This window comes from Natator depressus, chromosome 2 (genome assembly GCF_965152275.1).
Source record: "Natator depressus isolate rNatDep1 chromosome 2, rNatDep2.hap1, whole genome shotgun sequence".
NCBI classification, from domain to species: domain Eukaryota; kingdom Metazoa; phylum Chordata; order Testudines; family Cheloniidae; genus Natator; species Natator depressus.
In genome coordinates, this window is record NC_134235.1 from 45,248,005 (window position 1) to 45,272,960 (window position 24,956).

General features: G+C 38.6%; 1 protein-coding gene across 1 annotated transcript; it reads left to right on the top strand.

Moving 5' to 3' along the window:
• The first annotated feature begins 1,349 nt into the window (after positions 1-1,349).
• CALB1 (calbindin 1) lies at positions 1,350-23,414 on the top strand. Its single transcript, XM_074944125.1, has 11 exons — positions 1,350-1,527; positions 2,045-2,121; positions 6,853-6,927; positions 14,440-14,523; positions 14,611-14,667; positions 17,160-17,237; positions 21,399-21,454; positions 21,547-21,586; positions 21,667-21,720; positions 21,891-21,962; positions 22,326-23,414. The coding sequence occupies exons 1-11, from the start codon at positions 1,446-1,448 to the stop codon at positions 22,437-22,439; spliced, it is 789 nt and encodes a 262-aa protein (XP_074800226.1). The 5' UTR covers positions 1,350-1,445; the 3' UTR covers positions 22,440-23,414.
• The last annotated feature ends 1,542 nt before the right edge of the window (positions 23,415-24,956 follow it).

The following is a 24,956-nucleotide window of genomic DNA, read 5'->3' on the forward strand; positions in this document are numbered from 1 at the left end:
TCCTGCTCTTATTCTCCACCAATAAACCACCTTCGTCCTCACACCACATGACAGCCCCAAATATGTAATCCTGAAAGCATCACCCACACTTATACATTACTCCTGATATCTGAAGCTCCCAGGTCCACAGGAAGTTTGGATCCCCCACCCATATCAAGCTGCCCACTGACCAGAGAATTGGTAATATCCTGTCTGCCGATCAGACAGTTGGCAACAGTATCTATGGCAGAGTTAGCTCCAGGAGATAGTCAGGAGGATCCTGCCTCATCTGAGGCTAGGAGTGATGGGAGAGGGCTGCTGGGGCCTGTTGCTACTTGCAGCGGGCATCCCAGGTGTGCAGGACCACAGAGTGAAATAACTTTTCCCAATGGGGACAGAACCACCCTATGGTTACAGTAACAGGTTGCCAGGTGAGGGAAAGAGAGGACCTCAGCGGGGCTGCTCTACTCCCTGCTTGCCAACCCACTGATGCAGCAGCTCCAGGAGAAATTCTTGCTCCTCAGCTCATAATAGCTGCTGGGGTCCTTTCCCTCACTGGTGTCTGGATTTTAAGTGGGAAGGGGCTCAGCTGGGAGATCTCCTCCAACCCTGATGGAAGAGGAGCAGCAGCTGAGGCTGGAGCATTCTCATGTTGTGTCTATTCCTAGCCCACCCCATGGCATCTGAGCACATCCATGGTTCCAAAGAGTTTTGTCTGAGTGTAAAGACAAACCCTGGTTTGTAGCTCTCTACCCGTTTGTAGCTCTCTACCTGGGGACCTGCCTCCCTTGAAACTTTCCCAAAGGGCATTGTTGACTGTTTGTGTTTACAGAGGCTTTCACACCTCAAGCTGGGAGCGGGGGAGCATGTTCATACATAACCCATAGCTGCCCCAGCTCCAGCAGCAGCATACATTGAATGAGCCTAATTGGCAAAACTATCACCAAAAACCGCTCCCCAGCCATATGTGTGTGGTAGCTTCAACTCTCTGCCTCTGACATAGCTCGGGTCGCCAGGGACCATCAGAGACGCGGGGGGGGAGGAGAGACCAGGGCTGTCTCAGGGCCCCGAGAGCTCCCTTTGCTCGGGGACCTGCAGCTTTCCAGCTGGCCCGGGCTGCTTGGGGTGGGTTTTCGCCGACGTTGGCCCCAGGAGCCGGGAGAAGGGACCCAGCCGGGGCACGCGCCCACCTAGCAGCGAGCAAGCCCTGGCGGGGCAGCCTCGCCCCGCGAGAGGCGGAGGAGGGAGGCGGGGAGAGGGGAGGAGGGAGGCGGGCAGGAGTGGGGGGGGGAGGGGGGCGGCCAGCGGGGGGCGTGGCCCAGCCGAGCCAGACGCGATAAATAGAGAGCGCGGTGCCGGCAGCCGGGTCAGCACCGCGGACAGCAGCGCCCTGCCCCAGCCCCAGCCCCAGCCGCCGCTGCCCTCCAGCCCGCTCGCCAGCCCGCTCGCCCTCCGCCGCACGCGCCATGGCCGCGGAGACTCACCTGCAAGGAGTCGAGATCTCAGCCGCGCAGTTTTTCGAGATCTGGAATCACTACGACTCTGATGGTGACTATATTTCATTGCAACCCCCCCTCGCCCGCCCCCCGCAAGCCCCGAGCCGGCGGGGGCCTCGGGCACCCCCGTGTCCCACACACCCCTCCCGGCAGGCTCCGCTGCAAACTTTCCCCCAGCACAAGCCATAACTTTCCCCAGAGAGCCCGGAGCTCCAGCCCCTTGCGAAGCAGGCGGCCGGGGTGGGGCTGGGGCTATGCACTCGCGCCCAACCTTCTTTGCCGAGGGCTCGCGCGCCTTTGGCAGGGCGCCTTTCAGGCTCCCGTAAGTGGATTCAAGTGTCAGTGCCTCCAGCCGCAGCTAGGATGCCGCTGTTTTCTCTTCAGTAACTTTGCATGTAGATGCCTCTGGAGGCGGGAGGGGTGGCAGGAGGCTGAGCCTAAGTTAGCAGATCAAACAACCAAAAAGCCACCGATTTTTGCACACAAGGTTTGTGAATGTCCTTTCCAGCAGCTGGAAGGGAGCAAATCAAAGGGTTCTGGAGCACTAACCCTAACTCTTTGTGTTATAGGCAATGGGTACCTGGATGGGAAAGAGCTGCTGAACTTCATCCAGGAGCTTCAGCAGGCACGAAAGAAGGCAGGATTGGTAGGTTAATGTTTCCTCCTGCTTTATTTCATCTTAATGAAGAATTTTCTTGAGCAGATTTCAGCGACTGGGTCTTTTCTATCCTTAGGGCCATCAAATGTTCAGTCACTTAGCTGGTCAGGCAAAGGCAACGTTTAGAAATTGACACAAGTCAAGTAGGATGCTCAGTCTCTTTGGGAAATGTGGGGAAAAGGGGTACCTGACCAGATACAAGATAATATTTAGATTCCACCGTGGTACTAATGCAGATGATTCTTCTGGCAATGTTAAAAAGTAAGTGTCCAGAAAAATATGGAACTGGCATTATTATATAATATATATTTAAAGCAAGACTTCTATCTTTGCCTCACTCAATTATCTACCAATATTTTTAAAGACCTAATTTTTCATGAGCTGGACTCATTTTTAACTCCTTCTTTAATGGGAAGTGTGTCAGTTTATCTGCATTTCTGCCTCTTGGTGGTCAATAAACAGATCTGCAGATCATTCTTAACTATTTATTTGCACTTCATTGGTTTTATGAAAGAGGAAAATCAATACTAAATCTTGATAATCAAAACTGTACAAGAGAACAGAGAAATTATTTAGAGAATATTAAAATGTGGACAAATCAAAATGCATATTGGAGTTTAATTTGTAACAATGATAAATTCAGCACTTTCTTAAGCAAGAGAGAAAAGTTTTAAAGTAAAATACTATTAATTTTTTAACATTCTGAAAAAATAAAACCAAATGTATCTAGATAAAGATATTAGTTTAAGTACATAGTGACACTTCCTTACTGAACAAATAATTCCTAAAAGAATCAGAAAATAAAATAGACCACTTGGCAGCACACTGAAATATATAGCACAGTATAATGAAGCCTACTTAAATCCACTCTAAAAGATAGTTCTAAAAGCATATAAGATAAAAGTCACCAACTAGCTGACCTGTGGTGGGGGTGGGGGGGGAGAGGGGGGAGAAGAGGTTATAAATTCATATAGGGCTACATCAAAATTAAGAAATAAATGTTAGCTTTTGGATAATGAATTATTGTCTTTGTTTGGGTCTTCCTGTTAAAGGCTGGAGAACAAATGTGTACCAGTATTTTTATTTGTTTTGTGGAAAGTAACGTCTTCCTATTAGCTTCATGAGTTAATATGCAGCTGGAAATCTGTCATCTATAATATTACATATAAAATTACATACACACTCTAGATTCCTAAACTTTTTTTATTGCTGTCACTGTAGAATTAATGTCCAAAAGCATAGGTAAATTTGATTACTGAAAATTGTGAGATTGCAACTTCTAGAGGAAAAGGATATGTATAATCTTAGTTTCTTTCCACAAGGAGAGTGAGGCAAGTAAATTACATTTAAAAGGGGGTGGGAAGAGAAGGTAAGAAAAGCTTATTTTAATTCTTTAATTGGAACTAAATATTTTTAACATATTGAGATGGCAGTAACCATAATAATAAATATGTTCTAAATACAGTCTCGAACATCATCTTTTAACTGGGTTTACTGATGAATTGTACTTTTAAAAATAGTCCTAACGTAATGCTCAATGGATGAAAGATTCAGAGGTTTTACAACAGGAAAATGTCATTTTAAACTCATCTTCACATTTCTCCAGAGGCAATTAGTGTCATAATAAGTCATCTTCTACCTAAAAAATTAGTGTTCACAAAGTAATGTATAAGGTGCTTGTAGGATTATTGTTGTCTCCCACCCACTTTACCATTTATGCCTTTTTAATAGACTCTGCCTGCACACACTGTTATATTTTGAAAGTGCTTAGGTGTTTAATTAACTTTTCCTTTGTCATTGCTCTGGTACAAGCTTATTTCTGGAATATTCTGCTGAAAAGACCAATCTACAGTAACAACACTGAACTTCAGTACTCTCATTGGATCATCTCGAGATTCTTGACATCTTGATCCCTAAAGTCTTTTCTGGATTATGGATATGTGCCATCAGGGGTTTCAAATCTAAGCTGATTCTTGGATTTGGAGTGTCATTTGCCAAACAGTCATCTCACTAGTTCACCTATCTTGCCTCACTGGATAACTAATTCAGTGGCTTTGAATTTTTTGCTCTTTTGCCAGAAGGGACACAATGAGAAGATAATGGATGTTATATGTGATTTCTGTGGCTGAGCTGCCCTTTCCCCTCCTCCCCCATAAGCTTCTCTCATCATTTGCATCTGCATTTCAGATAGTTTCTCTTGCTCTGTATTTTTGGAATATTCAATTATGCATTCTTCATAGCTGGATTATACTTCAGTCATGCTACATGCCTTATAAAATCTCACTGATTTCAGTCTTTGAACAAGATGGCTTAGCATTTCTCAGTGCTCTTCTCAGCTTCTGAACTGTCCTAATTATTTTGTCATTACCTAACAGCCATATGATTTTTTTAATTAATCAAATGACTATTGTGAAGTCCATCCTTTTGCTTTCTATTACTTCCAAAGAGCAGTAACATGCAATTTGATGCATGTTATTTCTGTCTCATGTAATACTGTCAGAAGGAGGTTACATTTGCAACGTTGTTTGAACTATTTTTGGTGACATTTCATATTTTCCAACACCACTCCACCACATTACAGTATGTAAAATACAAAGTTGATCTTTCACAAAGGCTAAAATAAAAAATTCTTTGGCAAAAAATAAAATCACAATTTTTCATCCCCAAAATATACGCTTAACCTCTTTTGGCCTACATTATACTTGGTATGTTCTCTCTCTCGTTTCACTTTTGCCAATTGCCAAGAGAGAAAATGTGTGGGTAAGTGGTTACCAAAGGGGTTCCCAGCTCTCCTACTGTCTCGTTGGGTGACTTTGGGGAAGTTTTTCAACATCTGTTCCTTGATTTATCCTTATGTAAAATGAGAACAATATTTACCTACTTGACAGAGATAGTGACTTCATGTTCATAAGTGCAATGGTACTGGTGTTACTATTGCACCATTCATCCCATGATTTCAAATCACTTTACAAAAACTAATGTGTATATAACACCTCTGAGTCAGGTAAATTATCTCCATTTTAAAAAGGGGAAATTGAGATACAGAGAGGTCAAGTTACTTGTCTATGGTAACAGAGCAGCAAGTCCGTGCTGGAACCAAGATTAGAACTGGTTGAATACTGGATAAAATTATTTGTCGCATAATATATCCAACAAATATGTTATTCAAAGGATATTATTCAATCAGTTATATAACTGATAAAATTCAAACATGTATTAAGTGAATATTTTTTTAGATGAATGACATTCTATTTTTTTAGATTGTAAGCGGTGATGGTGCCTCTTCATATGATTGTACAGTACTTTACATATTGTGGGTGCTATTGGAAACAAAAAATATCAACATATTTAATCAGGGCTAATTAGAATCCAGATATCTAGACTTTCAGGCCTGGACCTCAATCACTAGGCAAATACTTCTTCACTTTGAGATCCTCGTGTGAAAGGTGACATTGAAGGGCAAAGTATTAATAATCATGTCTTAATTACAACAATTGCAAATTACTAACCACAACAGATGACTTTGAAACAAAGAGGACATTGGGCCGTGATTTGCTTTGTCATAAACACTTACACGTAATGCGTTTTAGCAATTTATAGTAATACAAATTTTGGGCACAATCTAGTGGATTTGACTCAGACAAAATTCTTAACAATTGCAGTGAGAGTTTCACCTAAGAAAGGTCTGTAAGACTAGACTCTTCATAGCATTATAGCCTCTTTCATTTTGATAACTATGACATATTGTTTATACTACAGATCTAAACCCTGATCCTGCATGAGGATCTATTAGCATAGATCCTTGGACTCATGAAGAGCCCAAAAGAAATCAAATGGGCTCCTCAAAGGTGAAGGAGTCTATACTAGTGGATCTGAGTCAGACCGATCCTTGGTGCGACACCACCACCATATCTTAAAGAGAAGCTGTCATTTTGAGACAAGTGCATGGTGGGAGCAAACATATATACCAAAAGCACTTTGACATTGGCCTTGTGGATTTACCTTGTTATTCAGGATTGCTTTATATGTTTCAATAAGGGATTACTCTCTCACAGCCCAGCCTCTCCTTACATTTGTTCTGGCAATGAAGTTATAGTCCTGCTTTTATGACATCATAAACAGTGAACAATACAAATGGATGATGTACAAATTCCACTTGTATGACTTCATTGTGAGATCTGTTTGGAATCTGGTCAAAAGAGGATAAAATCCTCATTCAAATGAAAGTAACATATTAAAATATGTGAAAGGTAAATATTTTGGTGTTCCAATGTGTTCTGTAAAATTTTCCCCCACTGTGAAGATTTAAGCTTGTCTCAGATTTATTCATTTAAAAATGAAAACTCTGGAAAAACTGAATAGTAATCAACAGTGAAATTACATTGCCATTTGATTAAACAAAGGAACAGTAAGACCCACCTTCCAGCAGATTTGTCTTTACATGTGAATGTTCTCATTTTGAAAGGTAAAATAGAAGATCTGAATATCTAATGGTCAGATTCTGCCACTCATTCCTATCAAGTAATATCTTACTGCTCAAGTCATGGTCATTGCAACAGTATAATTCAAAGTAAAGCATTACTCAGCATAAGACTGGCAGAATCTAGGCTCTAACTAGGTTTTTATATATTACCTGGTAGTTACTCATTGGTGTTGAAATACTTAGCAGATATTTCTACATGTCTTACAAATAATAATTCCATTATTGTGAATTTCTAGGAATTAACACCTGAAATGAAAGCTTTTGTGGACCAGTATGGGAAAAGTACTGATGGAAAAATAGGAATAGTAGAGGTAAGCTAGTTTCTTTATTTCAGGCTCAGTCATGTTTATATGCACAGAATGCTCTTAGTATAGTAATACAAAGATAACTTGAACATAATCTATAAATATATATATATTGTCTTGTATTTGCTATAACACAGACTTCTTTCCCCATCTCAGGATCTTTAGTATTTTTTTTTCACTGAGGCATTAGTGGAAAACACTATTTCTTTCTCCTCCTCAGACATTTCATTTGACTCCACTGAATATTACAGGCTTACATCCGTAGAAATAAAGGAGACCATCATTATAGTTTTCCTGTAATGCAGCTGAAGTCTGCATCTTTTCAGGAAATTCAAGTTATTAAAAACACTGATGTGCTGGAATATTGTGAACTGTTTTATGCTGAGTTATTCTGGAATTTGATTTTGCATTGGCCCTCAAGTCCTGTAGTGGGTGTAAAGTACAACTCAGTGTAAATTGGCTAAGAATCTGATTTCCTTCCCTCTCCTCCTTTGTAATCATTGTACATACTGGTTTATTATTTCTAATTAATGCATATGGTAAGGACAGAGGGGAAGGCTAAAATCTTGTTGACATTTTCAGCAGTGTTTTTTGACAATCCAGTTAGTGAGGGATTTTGATTACTTATGAATTCCTTTATTGAACACAGACACAGAAAGTGTAAGCAGAAAACTTTTGTTTGCAAAAGTTAGAAGCGCCTGCCACCTGTATTGCCCTGGGTTATATGGTACTCATGCTTTTCCATTGTGTAGACAACTCTCTAAGAACGAGGGACACTCATGGAACCACTTCCCTTTCCAATCCCCACTACTTGTTTCTCAGTGTTTAATTCTACAGATCAAAAGGAAGGTATCCATGGGCTGGTGTACAGTTTGTGAACCACTGTTTTAGGACCAGATTCATGACTCATTGAAGTCAATGGGAGTTTTGCCATTGAATTCAAAGAGATCAGGATTTAACCCTTAGAAAAGACAATCAAGTTCCCAGTTTGATTATCAGAAAAATATGTCTGAACAATTTATAAAGAGCTCCTTGGAAACATGCTATTACTGCAATATTTCTATTGTTACTGACTTAGCTACAGCTATTTAGAATTGATATACTAATCGGAATATACAACCACCAATGAGATTTACAATATAAAATATCCTATTACCAGTACATATAAATTATTACCTTGGAATATATGCTCTTCTTTAGGTGTAATTCCCATATGTAACTTCCACATACTTGCTAAAAATATTCATGTCACTTAGTCTAAATGTACATGGATAAGCGAACTGTGACTGAATTTGTTAATTTCTTACTATATTTAAGGTTAAACTGACTAAATTTTGACCAAACTTTTGATTCATCATCAGATTGAAAATTCTGCAAGTAGGAAAAGTTAGTGTAGGCATATCTTTCTTTTTCTGATAAATAGATTATTAGTATATGAAATTAAACAGGCCAGTTTAAATACTTGTTTTTTAATAGAAGCATGCCTTTTTTATTTCGAGTACACATGACAGCAGACTGTCACATGAAGCATGTATAGGCACTTCCTGAAGTAGTCTACTGGTTAGACAAGGCAACTGGGCGTTGTATCTCCTGAGTACTATTTTTGGGTCTGTGACTGACTTATTATGTGACATTGGCCAAGTCCCATAGGACCTGATCTTGTAGGGTGCTGAACACCTACAGCTAGAGTGCTGAGCACCATCAACACTGACTGATGTCAACGGGTGCTGAGTGCATTTAGCAATTAGCTGGAGGGCCTCAGCACACTGGAAGGTTGGGATCTTAACCTGAGAACTACTTAACCTACATCATTGTATCAGTGTGAAGCTGAATTGTTTATAAAGTGCTGTGAGATCTCAGATGAAAGGTGCTGTATGTGGAAAGTGTTATAATAATCTTACAGATGATCAGTTAGACTTTGTTTTCCTGACCCTTTAAATTTTCTAATTTAAAATGCCCAATGTTTCCAAAATGAATTCAGCTCATTTACATGCCGTATTACGAAGTCTCCCCACTCCAAAGTTCATGTAGAGTTGATGAACCGTGCTTTTTTTTAGTATAAATAAATGCGGCACTCAGTCACTCAATCACCATAACACATTGCACCTGAAGATTTTTAAAAATATCCCGATTAATAATTATTCCTCAGGGAAGATCTATTACAGAGGACTCCTGAATGGCTTAAAGTAATGCATTTTCAGCTCTGCTGACCAGATTAAGTGAAGCCTTAAAGTGGAGATACTGTCTTTGGCAGTACATTGCTGCAGTGAGTTCTCCAGCTTTTAAACAGTTTCCCCCGGCTAAATGTTGAATCTGACACATCTCTTATTCTCTTTTATAAGATACTCCCTCCCATTCCCCATCCCAATATTTGGTCTGGTCAGTGCTTTCACTGACATGTAGATCTTAAAGTCCAAGCTTTTTACATCTCAGGACTGCAGTTATTCCATATCCAAATGATTTAAATGCTTATTCCTGTGAAGCAAAATAGCTACTTACCATACTGAAAATGCTTTTCTCCCACTTCCAGGTTAGAATTTTAAGACAAATATATTGAAGCATGTAAATCAGGTGTTTTAAGGAAAGGGTTAAATATCAGAAAGTGAGATCCATTCAGAGAGTGATTTCTAGAAAACTGTTCATGCTGGTCTGTTTTAAATATTGTAGCTCCTTTTCCAATTCGGTAACAATCCCCCTCTTTCTTTAACAAGTTCATAATGAGAGGTAGAGGGTCAAGCTAGTCTCAGCAGAAGCATCTCTCCAACCATGTTCTATTACTCCTAAAACAGAGAGAGCTGCCGTATTCACCATAAAAATAGCAGGAGCTCACACTACAGTCACAAACTGGTTTTGTGGCCTTTGAGTCTGCCATTGTAAGTGAAGGCTTGTGAAATTTCATACTCCTGTTTAAACATCCTCATGAGCTACTGCTACTTTTATATTCTAGACATTGACACCAGGCTTCCAGGTTTACTCTCTTTATGAGTCAGTCAAATCTGCTCCATTTACAAGTAAAAAGACGGTATGCCTAACTACTAACCCTGCCAACTCAACGAGTAATAATTCTGCAGCTGGAACTTCATTAATGCTGTTGATGCAAGAATCAAAAGAATCTAGCTCCCTCTCCCCCACAGTATTGGTCCTACAATGCTAAAAGGAACAAAATAAATCAAATAGGGAAAATTTACTTTGTCAAAAATCTAGGCAAATATGATTTAATACTGAGTTATCAAATGAGACAGTTCACTTATCTATAAAACACTAATACAGAGAAAATGGTATCATATATATTTCTCTCAGGCCTATGTGGAAGTTATACACCTGCATAAAGGAGAGTAAAACTTAAAGTAATATTTTATTGGCAGGGGTAATATATTTTGTATCTTAAATGTAACTTAGTACTGGTAGTTGGTTGTTCTTTGGAAAGTTAGTGAATTCTGAAAGGATGATTCTATCAGTTAACTGTAGCTACCAGTAAGTCACAATGGGAATGTTGCAATGGCAGCATGTTTCTCCTTTAAACTGTACACATTAAATATCTTCTGATTGTGAAACTGGAAACTTGTGTATGTGATTGAAGGTTAGATCCCAGTCCCATTGAAATCAGTGGAAGGAATTCCTTTTGCTCTAAATGAGCTTAAGATATAAACCTAGAAATAAGTTCTCGAACTGTGGTCCATGGACACCTTCCTGTTGTTCTGCAGAATGAAACAAGTAATGTTACAGTCACTGAATGCTACAAAAGGGACCAGACCTGTGCCCCATTTACATAGTCATTTTTTACCATAACTACACTAATGGAAGACATTCTTCCTTGTGGAAATGAATATTGCTTATGCCAGTTAAGTCCTGACACTAAGGGACAACTTGCAGCAATTAGCTACTGGCTCAAGTAAGGTGTGGTGTGGAAACTGATCATCCCAAGGGGAGCTTGGGGAGATGTGCCTTAGGGAAGCCCAAATCCCTCTCTGAACAAGCCAGGGAACAGGCTACACTATCCTTTTGGGCTCCTTGGGCTCTCTCATCAACCATGCTTGGCCTGTCACGATCTGGCCCTCAAATAGCTACAGCCTTAAATATACATTGAGGGCAAATTTGCATGAACAGACAAACTAACAAAGAAAAATATATTTTAAAAATGCTACAGTTGTGAGAGAAACAAAACAAGGAATACAGTATTAGGAGATGTTAGCTGCACTACAGCCAGCCACCAACCTAATTCATCCACTATTATATAAATAGTGCCTCTGACACTGAACAGGGTAGCACTCTTATCACTTGGTAGGGATAAGCGTGCACAACCTAACTGGTATTTTGTTCCACCAGTCATAACCTACAGTATGTGAAAAATCTCTAATTCATGACAAAGTGCCTACACACTCTCGGACATATGTAGACATCTGTACCATAGCTGCTGAATAAATAAGGATGACTTTATCTCTAGCAAATATGGTAGCTTCAGATAGCTGATAGGTTTACCTATACTGAGTATAAATAGCAATACTGAAAATCTGGAATTTGTTACATACTTATGAAGATTTGCAAAAAACTAATGACTAAATACAGATATAGGAGCCTAATTTAGGGACCTAGGTGGCCTGATTTTTCAGAATTGCCAACCACCCACCAGCTTCCATTGACATATGCAAGATGCAGTACTTCAGTGGGAGCTGCTGGGTGTGCAGTGCTTCTGAGGCCATTTACTTGAATGCCTGATTGTGGATTTAGGAGCCTAACTTCAGGCCACCATTTCTATAACTCCCACGTTTACAATTGGACAATGACTTAACATCTAGTAGTACTGCAAGGGCTGTGCTGTGCTAAACTAACTTTTCTTGACAATAACTGGAAGCCCTTGTAGAGGCTGAATATTTTATGGTCTTATACCTAAAGATCTGAAATTACTATGCTGGTTATACTCTTAAAAATACCTGTATAATAACCACATGTCTGTATCAATGTGCACCACTGCCCACTGTCAAAGTGCAATAATCCCATAGCGCACTGACATCAACAAAGTGAATGAAAGTGGTGTTTTACTTTTGATGTCACAATCGCTCCATTGGGAGAGGTAAAGGAAGAAACCTTCGGGGAGGGGAAGGAAATTCCAGGTCTTTGAACTTTTCCCATGCGCTAATACTAAAGAAACAGGTCACACACCCGTATCTATTACACACACACGTATGTATGCACACTCAGTTTTTAACCTATCAAGGAATGGACTTTTGAACATTTGAGTCAGAAACAGAGTAGCAGCCGTGTTAGTTTGTATCCACAAAAAGAAAAGGAGTACTTGTGGCACCTTAGACTAACAAATTTGTTAGTCTCTAATGTGCCACAAGTACTCATTTTCTTTTTGAGTCAGAAACCTCATTTTACATTGATTAGATTTAGTATTCAGCAATTTAGCAAAATCTCTCAAGATGCACTTTGCTATGCTTGATAGTCTATACCAATTGCTCTATTCTTGCAAGTCAAATGAGTGATGTGCATTTTAAATTGTATCAACATTTAACAAATATAACTGATTTTTTGCAGTGGTAATTTTTGAAATACAGATGTTCTATTTCCATCTCATTGAAACATGTTAAAAGACACCTATCGAGTCCGGGACAGGAGTTGCAGGCAGCTATGGTCCCACTGGAATCCAGCAACAAAGCCCCAGTTTTGCAATCCCAATTCATTGCAGTGAATTGGGATCGAAATAGGGATGGAGATAAGATCTGAAATGCACAAAAAAGAACAGAATTTTGAATCCAGTCTTGGACAAGGCTACAAGGAGGTGGCACCTGTTACTGCTGTTTTTACAAATGGATACATTTAAGAAGAATTTTAACACCAAAAGGAAGGTGTCTGCCTTCCCCTTCTTCTGTACCTACACTTTCAAATTTCTTCTCTTTTCCATTTCTTCTCCCCTGTTTCCCTATTTTAATTAGAGCTGGTCAACATTTTTTTCAAACAAAAAGGTTTTTTGTTCAAAACCAGATTTTTTTATAATTCCCCCCCCCCCAAAGATTAACAATTTTTTCCTTTGGAAAAAGTCTTTTTCATATTTTAAATGATAGAAAACACTATCCAAACCATCATCAAGTTTTCATTTTCCAAAACCTGGATTTCCAGTAAATGAAAATTTTCAATAATTATTTTAATAAAACTAAACATTTTTGAAAAATGAAAATGGTCTTTTTCAATTACTTCAAAAGGAAAACCACTTCACTATTATTTGTGGAAACAGATTTTCATCAGGTTTTGAGTTTTAAGGGCATGTTCCTTGAAGTCAATGGAATGGGTTGAAGGGCTGAGTCCCCCTCACCTTGCTGTTCTGGTTCTTGAATTGGCTTTTCCTCAGCAAGGTCTCATGTTTGGGGCTGACAAATGGCTGTGGTTCCAGGATGGATTTCCATCTTACATATTTTCTTTCCTTGTTCTCACTTCTCTCCTCTTTCCCTCATTGGTTTCTCTGCTTGCCTTGCTGCACCTTTGCCTTCTCCCTTTCACTATCCTTTTCAGCCTTTTCCCTTACTCAGTACCCGCATCTCCATACAGTTCTCCTTCACCCTTGCTCTCTGTATCCGCCATGATTCTCTGCATCTTGCTCCCGTCACTCTCAACATTCTCCCCCCTTTGCTCTCCCTTTCACTCTCTTACGCACTTAAGCTTTTACCACACTTTGTAACCCTGCATTTGTGAATGTGAGGCGCCTCTCTCACCCTTTCTCTAGGCCTGCTGGTTCACTCCTTTCCCTTTGATCTTCATTTGTGTCTGCTCTTGAGGAAAAGCAGGGAGCCAATCAAAAGCAGGGAGCCAATATCAAAAGCAGGGAGCCAAAGGCCACTGAGAGGCATGCTCCCCATTCTAATGTACAGGAGATACTCCAGCAAATGGCACGTGGCTCCTTGGGTCATCATGGAGAGTACTGATTACCAAGAGAAGAAAGGAGAGCTGATCAGGATTGTACAGCACTCACCTCAAGAGCAAGATAGGGAAGGCATCTCTGATTTCTATTAATGAAGGGGACAGGTGGGCCTGTTTGTGAGTGGGTTAGAGAGCCACTGAGAAAGCAACATTACTCTACATGTTGGAACAATATGGAACAACCTTTAAGGACCTGATTCTGTGTGAATCTGCACAGTGAGCAGATGAAAAACTGGGGCTTGAGAACCTGATCCAAAGACCACTGAAGTCAGTGGGAGTTTCCTAATGGCTTCAATGGCATCAGAGTAGGCTCCAGATTAAATGTAACCACCTATTCGACAGCTGGGAGTAAGAGCACACAATTCAAATCTTACCTGGAGAGTAAGACAATGTAATGACTGTATTTGCAAAGCTCCCTGACACACAACTGAGGTTCTTGGTGTGTGCTGCGAGACACATTATAATACAACTAAACAGCCAACTAACGGGAATTGAAAACAATTTTATACTTGTCACTAGAGCCCCACTAAGGAGGTTATCTGTTCTCAAAGAAGCAGTTGGAGTTTTATAACAAACTTTAAACTTGCTTTAAATCTGTTACAGCTTGCTCAGGTATTACCTACAGAAGAGAACTTCCTATTGTTCTTTAGGTGCCAGCAGCTAAAGTCAAGTGAAGAATTCATGCAGGTACTGTACCCCATTTTTCCTTTGATAAAGTCATCCAGGTCTAGATTTCAAATACACAAATAAACCTCTTTCATTTACTAATTGCAGACCTGGCGAAAATATGACACTGACCATAGTGGCTTCATTGAAACTGAAGAACTTAAGGTAAATTGATGTTTATTTCACAAACATTATATAGATGTGTGTGTATTACACGATAGTACTGCTATATATGGCTGTTGAAATGTAAAACACAACTGGCAAGTGATAGAAACTGATGTTTTTATCACAGATAAATTGAAATGTAATTTCTATTCTGATAAATGACTCTAAAAATGGCACTTAGAGCAGATCCATGTTTGTCCCCCAGTGATTGCCAAATAACAAGTGCTCAGTTTAGAAGTAAAAAGATGTTTTTAAACTAACCACCCTACAAATGTAGCTAGGACATGAGAGCTAAAGTGGGTTCTTTCTCCTAGCTGCATCACTGCCATTACTAAACACTCTGTGGTCCAATTTAAGCCCTGAGTAGTACCTGTGCAACCCTGTTGTTGCCATACTAACCCCTGTTCAACACAACTGCAATCCCATTGTCCACACTCTGTTTGCATAGGTGTGACTGATGGGAACTTAGCACATTTGATGCATAAGAAACAACAGCATCCAGTTTGTTCTATTAGCTGTGTCAGCTCTGCAGTTTACCGGAGTAAAAAGCAGCCCATTCTTATTCTTGTCACTAAAGCTAACAGATACGGTTTGACTCTGAATATACATGGGGAGCAAGTCTGAGTGGGAAAGTGTCTTTTGTACATAACCATTTTTCTATGTAGAACTGCACTTCAAGTGGTGCAGACTGTCAGCTGGTGCAAACTGTCCTAGCTCCACAGGATCTCAGCTGAGGACCCGGCCCTGTGTACACATTGATTGAGACCAATTGTCTTGTTCAGATGCAGAATTCTAGCAAGAACTCCACATACGTTAACCAAAGCATTAAAAAGTCAAACTGTCTGAAATCCTTAGTAGTGCTTTATAAAAGCAAAACTCACCTCATAAATCCATGTAGCCAAATTGTCTTTTTTTCCCCATCCTCTTTGACCTGCTGTGGTAGTGCAAAAGAGATGAAGCATGTCTGTCTGTCTGTATCTCCTCTGCTGAGGATTCCCACCTCACAGAAGAGACGTCGGTTGGCATAACCAGCTCCTATGCCCCTGGTATACAAGTGGCTACCCCCTCCCACCCACACTCCCACATACAGGTGTGTCAAAAGGGAGGTGAGGTCAGGAAAGAGGCACAACTGGTACACCTTGTACTCTAGCAATCCCCAGTTGTTGGACAGTCTCTTGAGGACTGTTTCCAGAGAGTATAGTTTAGACCAGCCAATAAAGGCTAGGCTAATGAACAACCAGAAAATCTTAAATGGCTCCCTGATGGCTCCCCAACTCTGCTGTGCTGTGCAAATCTCATATGCATCAGAAAATCTGGATCATTTTCATCCTTTCAGAACTATATACTGTAGCTTGTTTTTTTAAGGTAGTGATCAATAAAATACTTCTCTTGGCAGGTATGAAAATATTAGTATGCATTTGCTGTAACAGGTTTTACTCCCTGCATAACTATTTTAAAGCACATATGATCTAAAATGTTTCCATGAAATCTGTTCACAACATTTCTGCTATCACTTTAGTATATAGCACAGGTACAGAGAGGCCTGATGAGAAAATCTACAGTATGGTGGTGACAATAGGGCTATCATACTTGTCTTTCAAGTTCAGGGGCATTATGCATACATGATTGGGAGGGGAGATGGCTCAAGAAGAAATTCCTATTGTAAAATGTGGTCCAAACTGTGAAAAAAGCAACTCCAACACATCAGATAAAGAGGTTATAAACCAGCTTGGTGTGTTCTTCCCTGAAAATTGATAGGCATACACAGTTCTCAAGACTTGCAGACTCCTTGCTTAATAAATTAAGATTTTTTTTAATGTCACTTATCTAGGACAGTTGTTCAAACTAATCAGTGGGGAAAACAAAACTTCATTCTTTAGAGTAAAAGTAGCTGTTGAAGGTCAGGAAGAAATCTTGCCAGTTCCTCCCAAACTAGCAAAATGGGCAAAATGCATTTGCCCCCCATCTGTGTGAAGGAGCAAGAAGGTTTCACCTTCACCTGAAGCATCAGGTCACTGCTGTAGGCAGGAAAGTAGACTGGATTAATCATTAATCTTTTCTTTAAAACTATTCCTATATTTCAAGCAGTGACTAGGAATCCAAGTTTTCCTACGGGTCTCAAGGTTAATTAATGTAGTTTACTGTTAAAATTAATTAGCACACAGTATAGCTGGATGCCAATCTACTTTTCCAGACTTCTGTATAGTACAACAAAAGGCATATTATGCACAAAGATCTGTGGGGATCTTTTTAAAAATAAAGTGTTGCAGTATACTTGGTCTAGTTAAAAGAATTTTTGTTGTCAGATATACTTGATATGAAAATAAGTAGTAGTTTCCATGTTTATTTTACATTTCAGTAGTAAATATGTAAAAGTGGAATTTCCCAGACTGCCTCTAGACTGAAATTGGAGTACAATAAGGAAAGTAACTATTCTGTAATCCTTTTGGCTTTCGGGCAAATATTCACCTGTGCTTACTTTACTTTCACAGAGTTTTTTGAAAGATTTACTACAGAAAGCAAATAAGAAGATTGATGATTCCAAGCTAACAGAATACACAGAAATAATGGTAAGATTATTCAGACATTTCATCCATAAAAGCACAATACTGTGCACATCTACGGCCACTAACTTCTCATTTAAAGACTCCCATTGACTTGAATGAGAACCAGTTTCTATTCCTATTGTGCAAAATAAGACATCACACCTTAGAAATCATCTTCCAACCTAAGGAGGCATATCAGGTAATTCTGTAGCTATGTCACCTTCGGCTGTGATCTGTAAATTTAGCCATGTTGGGCCTAATATAAGTATGGGAAACCTTCAAGGAAATTTAACTGTTGTTGACAAACCAACACCACAGCATGGTGCTAAGGAGAACTTTTCCACCAAAGGTTCTTTCCTGTCAGGTAAGATTAAAAACTGAAGCTCTGAACACTTAAAGATCCCATGGCACTTGTCATAAGAATAAGCAGATTAACCTGTACCTGAGCCAAATTCCAATTTGACTAATTCTATTCGACCTACCCATTACTTTTTAGTTTATTTCATTTCTTGTCCTGCACTGTTGTGCTGTTTGGTGCTACGTTTCATCCTAGATTTGGCTGCATCTTGGTGATGAGTGAAGCAGTTCTTTGTGTAAGCTGCAAAGGCCAAGGGCAGTGGGATAGTTCGGGATGAAAGGCTCTACACCTCAGCTTTAAGTTACTGCATGATTTAGTGTTGGGCACAAGGAAAGAAAAGACTGCCCAAAATATAAATGCTGGTATGCATTCATTAAATAATTAAAAACAAAGATCACTCTAGTATTTTTAATTCCATGGTATAGAATCTGATGACCATCTAAAATGATCTATAGAGTCTATGATATAGGCACATTTGTTTGGCATATATTTATTACTTTTCTCTAAGTGTCCCTTGCATATCGCTGATGGAACAGTAGTGCACACAAGTAGCAGTGGGGTTTACTCCATTCTCTCCAAGGAAAGGCCCAGAATCTCTGGTAACCATTTACCATGCTTCTTTGACCTTTAGAACCCTAAGGACACATATGCCTGTTCTTAAACTTCTCAGGTAGGGAATGGAAGCAGAATATATTCTTCCCCCTGCTATGCCTCCTTCTGTTCCTCTTCCTGCCCTTTCCTCATAGCTTCTAAAGGAATCTTACCCTACATTTGTGACCTCTCTCCCAATAGATACCAAAATATGCCTCAATTCTCCTTTTCTATGAATAGGCAAGGAACATACCTGCTAGTCTTCAAGTACAGAATGCTAAATGGGTTTGGTTTTGGTTTTTTTGCCAGTTCTACACTTTTTTTTACTGCCTTCCTTGTGCCCTATGCTAGTGTGAGAAGGGGAACCTGATAGCAGGGCAAGCCTCCTAGGCAGGTGGGATAGAACAGGCTCTGCTTCAGTCCTAGCCAGGCCCATCCTTAAACATAGCCAGATTCTCCCTCCCCTCTAACTCCTGAACATAGGACTCTCTAGTGGCCTCCATGCAACTGTCAGTGAGATTTGTGTGTTCCAGAGACTGGGAAGAAGAAAATTCCCCGTTTTAAGAATGGCCAAAGTTGTGATTTTTTTTTTCTCTTTTGCTTTGCCAGCAACTTTATTTCACCCTAAAACATTTTAGGGATTTAACATTTCGGGCTGAAATGCCTCAAACTGACCCCAACTATGAGAGAGGTTAATTAAGACAAATATCTAGTGATTCAGTTTTCTTATGGTAAGCTAGAGGTCTAGAAATCTCATGATGGATTAGTTGTAGAAAGTGTTACACGCTGGAGAAATAAATCTCACATCCTTAACCTTCATGCACGGCAATTTTTTATGACTCTTTAGCCCAGATTGTGCCCTACATTTGGACCTCCGCAGGTTGAAAGTTATAAAGAATTAACACTATAAATAAGTGATAAAGGTGATGATATGCCATCTCCTCAAAAATTAGAAGGGAAAAACTAATGAACAGAAAACATAAAAGGAGTTAAGAACACTTAGCAGTTAGAAAAAGGGAGAGGCATATAACAACCAGACATAAAATAGCCACATTAGGGCTGCAACTGCTTGCCTCTGCCAAATTTAAAGCACCCTCCCCCTTAAAGGTACGCTAGGAAGAAGTTCCTATAAAGGGTGGGGAGGATTAGAAGGAGCCAGGTGGTCACACTGGAATGTATGGGTTCACAAACAGTCACTTCTCTATGCTATCTCTGTATCACTAATTTGTTTTTTTAGGCAAAACTATGCTTTTTCCTGCAGCATGAATTTTGTATTTAAAGGGGTCCAAACAAACTGATACAGGTGTCTGATTCTACCCCCAAACACCGTACATCTAAAGTTACTGTAATTGAAACTAAAGGGATGGGGGAGAGAATGGAGAAACCCTCTGTTTTCAGTTACACCCCCACAACTCTTTATACAGTAAGTTTTCCTTGATGCTTTTTCTCAATCTTTCACATAGCAAGAGGGAAATAACATCTGAAAATAGGAACATGCAATTGTACAGTGACAGGGAGAGGAAGTCACAGGCAGCCTAATACCTCAAAGTCCTGCTAACTAAATTTTAAAAGGTCTTAATTTCAAGTTAGCCATGTCTCTTAAGAGATTAGAGGCAATGCAATTTGCTGACTTTTCACTGTATCTGTGATACATTAAATATTACATTTTAGACAGGAAACCAATTTCTAATACACAACAGGATCCTGGAAAATAGTTTAAAATAGTATATAATACTTTGTTAAATCACATTAACATATATATTTCTATTACATGACAACTCAATTCGATGGAAGTTACTTAGATATAGTTCTTGTATAAAATTAATTAACTACATGTCAATAGTGGAGACCTTTTGTTATTAATACTTAAGTGTTTATAGGGCTTTAAAGCTGGGAATAAGCTAAACATGAGACATTAAGTGAGTCCTGTTTTCATTCTGTAAATGAGATTAATTTATTAGCTCCTTAAATCACTTGTAATACATCACAAGCTCAAAATTTTCTTGAAGTGCATGGCATGAGGCAGATTCTGATATCATTTACGTGTGTGTAGACTTGACAACCAACTGAATAAGGATTATAAATGTTGTCATCTTTTACATGAAGATAGTACATCTAGATGGAATTGAAGTGAACACCCCAACCTACGTTCTAAGATTTAATTCTAGCTACTGTTTATTAGATTTTAAACTGAATTATGTTTTATAAGCAGCTTTATGTATACTAAGTATTAAATCATGACTCAAGACCAAATATACTATTCAGTAACTTTAAAAAAAAAAGGCTATAATTTTTGGTCTAAATCTTTATTCAATAGACAACAACCATATGGCACTGGATCTTGATCTGAGTTTAAAATAATGTTTAAATGGGTTCAGTAAAGGATGTTGGATATCATGGCTATAGCTTATATGCCATTTGTGAGGGGCCAAATTCTGACCTCAGTTATAGAGGTGTCAATCTGGAATATCCCTATTCAAATCAGTTGAGTTACAAACAAGACCCTTCGTGGATCTTTAAACTCCTTTGACATTGTAGTCCACACATAAAACAATCAGAATTCAGCAGTACAAAATGTAACCACAGTTGAATTCAGTTGTAGTGATTACTGTGTATATTGGTCATTAGGCAGAGAGATTAGAGGACTATGCATATTGCTACTGGTGCAGCTGTTTGAGTCCCTGCTTTATATCGACCAAGTGAGGTATTTGGTTGTAGTAACTGAAGTGGACGCAATTTCTTTTCTTTGACGTTTTCAAAGATAGAAAGGTGAGAAACCCTTTCCTTAAAGCCCTTTGGCTGTGGACAATGGGTGTTGCATCTTGTGGGGGTGACAATAAGAACCTGAGTGACCTGTCATGATTTAAAAATACTTAAGTGGACCTTGCTCAGTTTCTGCAAGATGGAAATTTTGATACCATGCACATCTCTGATTTGGGAAGTTCACTGTTGAATGAAGCTGGATTTAGTGAACATTTCAACACAACTATCAGAGTTGCGCAAACAGTTCCTTACCAAGATTTTATAGTAGAATAACTAGTTATCAATTTGTGTTCAATAATTTGTAACTTGCTTACAGTAAATATACCACACAACAAACGTGAGTTTATTGAATTAGGTGCCTATATTATATTTAATTAGTACCTTCCCATTGCTTTTAGATTTCCCAAAGAAATACTTTATTTATTTGCTGCGCTGACCAATACTTTAATAATAAATATCTACATTTATTTCAGCTGAAGATGTTTGATTCAAACAATGATGGAAAGCTGGAACTTACTGAAATGGCCAGGTATGTTTTTATACCTAGATCATCTAAGTAGTGCATGTCAGTTGCCATTATGGGAAAAAAAATTGTTTGAACTCTCATTTTTATCTTCAAAGTTTACTCCCAGTGCAGGAAAACTTTCTTCTTCAATTTAAGGTATGTAGCTTTACATTCTGAAGTTTGAACATATAACACTATATATTATTCTTTTAACTCTTGGCTTTTTTTTATTTTAGAGTGTCAAAATGTGTGGGAAAGAGTTCAATAAAGCTTTTGAGCTGTATGATCAAGTAAGTGATCTGAAAAATACTATAAAACTCGCCTTTTATGCACTGATTGAATACTCTTTGATATCACTTAAATTTTCTGAATTAGGGAAAAATAAATTAGGTGTAATGCTACAGTAGCCAAAATGAAAAATAAATGCTCCAAAATAAAACTTGATATTAATATTTTTCAGGATGGCAATGGATACATAGATGAAAATGAATTAGATGCATTACTGAAAGATCTGTGTGAAAAAAACAAAAAGGTAATTCTAGAGTTTTTCTTAATGATTAGTTTAAATTGGGATTTTAAAGAGATTTTAAATTCACCCAATTACGATAGAGCTGCTAAATCATAATTCCTGAAATGCAGGACAATTACAAATCTTGGCAGAAGCAGAAATGTAAATCCTTAACTAAGTGAGCAACAACGTTATAAACAGGCTTCAGAAACAGCGAATATCACCCATCTAGTGTGCATGGATGTGAATTGTATGCAAGCACTTGAACAAATGGTACTGTTGGGCGGGCAGGCACCAGACAGATTCCCCCCACCCCAAATCTCTATCATTGGCAACTGTAGTTGGCTACTAAACTGGATTATAAAGCATTATCTGTTCTTTAAATAGGACTTAGACATTAACAACCTGGCAACATATAAGAAAAACATCATGGCCTTGTCTGATGGAGGAAAGCTTTACCGGACAGAACTTGCTCTTATTCTCTGTGCCGAGCAGGATTAGAGACATCCTGTCACTTCAATTTAACTAGTGATATACGGTTTCAACACAATAACTGTGCACTATAAGGGAGTAGCCTGTACTTTCTTTTATATCTGTAAATTTAAACCGCATATAGATAATTAGCCATGATGTGTGGCACATTCTTTTCAGTCTGTTTCTATACTGTTTGTAATGTACAGTTTTTGTAATTATAAGATTGATAAAGAGAATGTCTGTCTGTTTGGGCCAGTCTGTATATTCAAGAAGAAACTAAAAGATTTTTTTGCTTTCATAAACACAGCTGGAGAAAAATTTTACATTTTGCTGAGACTGTTTTGTTCATCATATCCTTTGACACTTGCAACACTTCTGTTCAATGATACATATTAAGTAAAAGCCCAAAGAGCTCTTTCAGTGTATGACTAAATATAGGTTTTTAAATGCAGAATGTAAAAATGCTGTTTTCAAGTAGGAATGATGACCAGGGCTGTTTGAACTGAAAGAGATTTACCAAGCTGGTGAGAAATATTTTCAGTAGTCAGACTACCTACTTGCAAATCTATGCTCCTTGCAGTTTTGCAGTTAATGAGGAGAGCTTATGAATGTATGGCATACAAACATAACATCTATAAACAGCAGATATCTGGAACAGCTACCAGTGCTGCTGTTCACAAACATGTTTTCCATTTAGTTGTTTAATTTCACTAAATTTAAACAAAGTGATAAGCACCTAAGAAATACAAGAGACAGAACTTCTTGACAAACCTTTAATCTATTTTGGAAACCTGGCTAAACTACAGATAGGATAATTAATACACACACTCGCATAATACAATAAGTGTAACTCATGAAAACTGCTGTGTCAGACTATGACAATCCATTTTCTAAACTATTTGCACATACTGCAGGTTAAAATTATTCTAGTAAACTGCTGTTTTTAAATCATTCTGTGTAACCTATAATTAAATTTAATATACTAAGACTACTCGTGTCTAGTTTGTCTACTTCCTGGATTTTCTGAGCAAGTAGAAAACAAGGAAATAATTTGTTTTAAGTGTGCTTCCTGCATCTTACACTAAATTTCTAATGGAGAAAATTATTGGAATTTAATTAAACTAAAAAACAATCCATTTCTCAAAGTACTAATTCAACACCAAGTCTAGTAGTTTATATATCAGACTCTAAACTAGATTACTCTGCAGGGGAATATTTTTTTAAAAGCAGAAAGCACACTATAATTGCTCCTGTCTTTTTTCTGATTGTGATCTGTAAGCGTGGGTCTCCTTTTACTTACACCAGTTTTATGCCAGCATAACTCCACAGACTTCTGTGGAGTTACTCCCAATTTATAGTGGTGTGAGAAGAGAATTAGGTCTATGTCTTAATGTCAATCAACCTAAGCTGCCTCTACTTAAAGTGCATTGTTTCAGAAGCAATCCCAGCTCAATAGATTATTTTATTAGCTGGACACAATGCCTAAAATGCATCCACAGTAACTTATCTAACAGGGGCAAATCGGTTTAATTAGATACAAGTGGTCTCAAGCAGCAAGTGTATTGGGTACTCTCCGATCTTGAGATAGATGTAAGTAGAAGATAGGAGGAGGCAACAGAGTGATTCTTGGTGGAAAAAAATAACGCACTAAGTTGTTTAGAGCCAGATCAAGACAGGTCAATGACAACCTCACTCCAGGCACAGTGATCTGATTACTCAGCTTCTGGTTCACCTCTTTTCTCTATGCAATGTAAAGTATATAGATTTTGTGCACATGAAGCAATGGATTTTGCCTTATTTTAACACTTAAAAGTAAAGGTGAAAACATCTTGCACTGTAATAGTATCTGTGATTTAAAGTGACTGTTTGGTACAATAGTTAGACTGAAAGATGAGGTAGTTAAAGTGTTTTGATAGAAAGATATCATCTAAACTTGAATCTGGCTTCCAGAACACAAGAAAAGTTGCCTATCAAAGATTTGTTCCAAAGTCTCACTTCTACCATTCCTATTAAAACCAGCTGCCTTGTGGTACTGTACAGAATATATAAAGAAGATTTGAGGCCTCTACATGTGCATTGTTTCTTAAATCATGCATAACAAGCCCATATTTCCACTGAAGTATAGCAAGTAAAAAAGACAGGCTAACAATGACGTGTCTTATATTAATACAACGTCAAGTCTAGCAAATATAGTAAGTCATGATCACTGTAAAAACGCCTGCTTTTTAAAACATCTACGCCTCCCTGGAATTGTTCCTCCAAGTCTGGCACCCGATATCAAGAAGTGCTGAAGACAACAGGAGTTGGTGATGGTCAAACCCTAAGGTTGCTTATTCTGCGAGATATCTGGTGGCAGCAGAAAGATCATACTGGAAGAATAATAGACAGCTAAAATATTAATTATACCTGGGGCTCCTGTATACTGTATTCAGACTCTATAAAGAAACCTATATAGAGGTAGTTAGACAGGAAATAATATATTTTAGTTACTAAAATGTTTATTTATTACTCATTAAACAAAATAATCTACTAAAATGTAACACT